Genomic DNA, 1,933 nt, shown 5'->3' with positions numbered 1-1,933 from the left:
GACAGCAACGTTGGACAACGCGCTTTCGATTGCGGCCCTGCCCTTTAGCTTCTGGAGGAATACTCCGCGCAGTTTGTCTTCGGGGGGTAAAAACGCATCGACAGCGTTTGCTGCATTTGGGTGTGGATTGGGGAAAACAGGGTTTTGGGATTTGGAAGTGAGTGTGGGGAAAAGGTGGGAGAGTTGGTCGAGGACGAGGCGGTCGTCGAGGTTGGGTTGGTCGTGGTGAGGTGGAGGCGCGTGGAGAGATGAGAGTGGGGACCGGCGCGTGGAGGGGAAGGGGTTGTGGGGTTTGGCGAAGCGTGTGAGAAATCGGAAAGATCGGAACGCCATAGATGTTGGGTGAGATTATCTTACGCATATAAAGAAAAATTAATATATAAATAAATAAAAATAATAAATTTACAGAATTAATCTTACTAAATAAATGAAAAAATAATATTAAAAACAAAAATAATATTTATCATGAGTACTGTTGAAATGAGTAATTAATGTTATATTAAAAAATGATATTTATTTTAAGACAATTTTTTTCAAAAACTGACTTATATTAAAGTGCGAACTACATGTTTTTGTAATTTCGATGAATAGTAAAAAACGAATAAAATTTCTTATGTAAATAAAGTTGAAGGATAGGGATAAGACTTAAGATGTGTGGCGAAGAAGGAGGTGGGCAAAAGTAGGGGCTTGGATTCAAAAGAAATAGACACTCAATTCCAAAACTTTGGTCTCCTAGGTGTGTAGATCCATTTTCATTTATTCATTCCATGACACTCTTTTTTAATTAAAAGATCCACCTCACTTCCACCACCATCTACCAATTATTCCAAGTTTTTAACTACTACTTCCCAATTAATTTTAGCAAAATTCTTCGTTTTGTTTTACATTTAAGACATGTACTACTTATAAAATAAACACACACTAAGTCGTAATGAGCAAACCAAATTCATTACTTTGATGATATTGAACATTTTGTATTACTACATTACTGGTATTTGTAGGCGCACATAGGTCTTGCCTTTGGCTCCATATGTTTTGTATCGTCCTAGTGAATGGATTAGTTGTTTCGTATTCAAAATATTTTAACTCTCACGCCCCACCAATAATCACAATAATATTAGATATATAAATATCTTAAATATTTATAAATGTTATCTAAGTACAAGATATTTATGTATGTAATATTCTCGTGTATAATCTGATGTTCTAAATGACGTGTGTGATACTTTTATTTAGTTGACAATGCTTGATATCAAACTTTAAAATTTTGAAAACAACATTTCCTTATTATTGTGGATATACAGTAAATAGCGATCAAATTAATGAATAGTTTATGAAAACAATTAATAACTGATAATACTAGTAAGTATTGTTTATAGTTGAACAACATTAGCAAAATAAAAAGAAATGCTTTCATGCATCAATAATGTTTACCGTTATATTTTTATTTTAATGATCCATAAATTAATCATAATATAAAATTCATAAGCTTGAAAATATTCATTGGTACAGAAAACAAATTAATAAGTTATAATACAACTAATGCTAATATTTTCAAATTTTTTCCTATAATTTTTTATTTGAAATATTGTTTTGAAAAGTAATTCCTACAAAAAATACATGAACTTTTATGTGAAAACTTGTACTTGTAAATTTTAAAATGTACCAATGGGTACAAACAATAAAAATGTCAGATGATGAACATTTATGATTTTCTTATTATCTCGATCGCATTCGTGTATTAAATGTAAATATCTTATTTGTACAGCTAATCCAAAGTATTTAAACATTTTAAATACTAAAATTAGATGGATGCCTATAAATCAAACACCTCTTAACAACGATGAAAGGACGATTCATGCATTATTGCAGCTTAATTTCTGTGAGACTCAAAGTTGAAGTAAACTCGATGAATTTATTCATTCACCAAAAA

At 31.1% G+C, this 1,933-nt stretch overlaps 1 protein-coding gene across 1 annotated transcript in view; it reads right to left on the bottom strand.

Moving 5' to 3' along the window:
• Positions 1-351, bottom strand: part of LOC100806557 (putative pentatricopeptide repeat-containing protein At5g43820) — a 2,215-nt gene extending 1,864 nt beyond the window's left edge. The window contains 1 exon segment of the mRNA XM_026125797.2: positions 1-351. This exon segment is cut by the window's left edge and continues 100 nt beyond it. Within this exon segment, the coding sequence (XP_025981582.2) occupies positions 1-333 (333 nt within the window). The 5' untranslated portion in view covers positions 334-351.
• Between the last annotated feature and the right edge of the window lie 1,582 nt (positions 352-1,933).

This window comes from Glycine max, chromosome 15 (assembly GCF_000004515.6).
Source record: "Glycine max cultivar Williams 82 chromosome 15, Glycine_max_v4.0, whole genome shotgun sequence".
In the NCBI taxonomy this organism is placed as follows: domain Eukaryota; kingdom Viridiplantae; phylum Streptophyta; class Magnoliopsida; order Fabales; family Fabaceae; genus Glycine; species Glycine max.
Note: the sequence above shows the minus strand (reverse complement) of the source record. Positions and strands in the feature narration are given on the sequence as shown.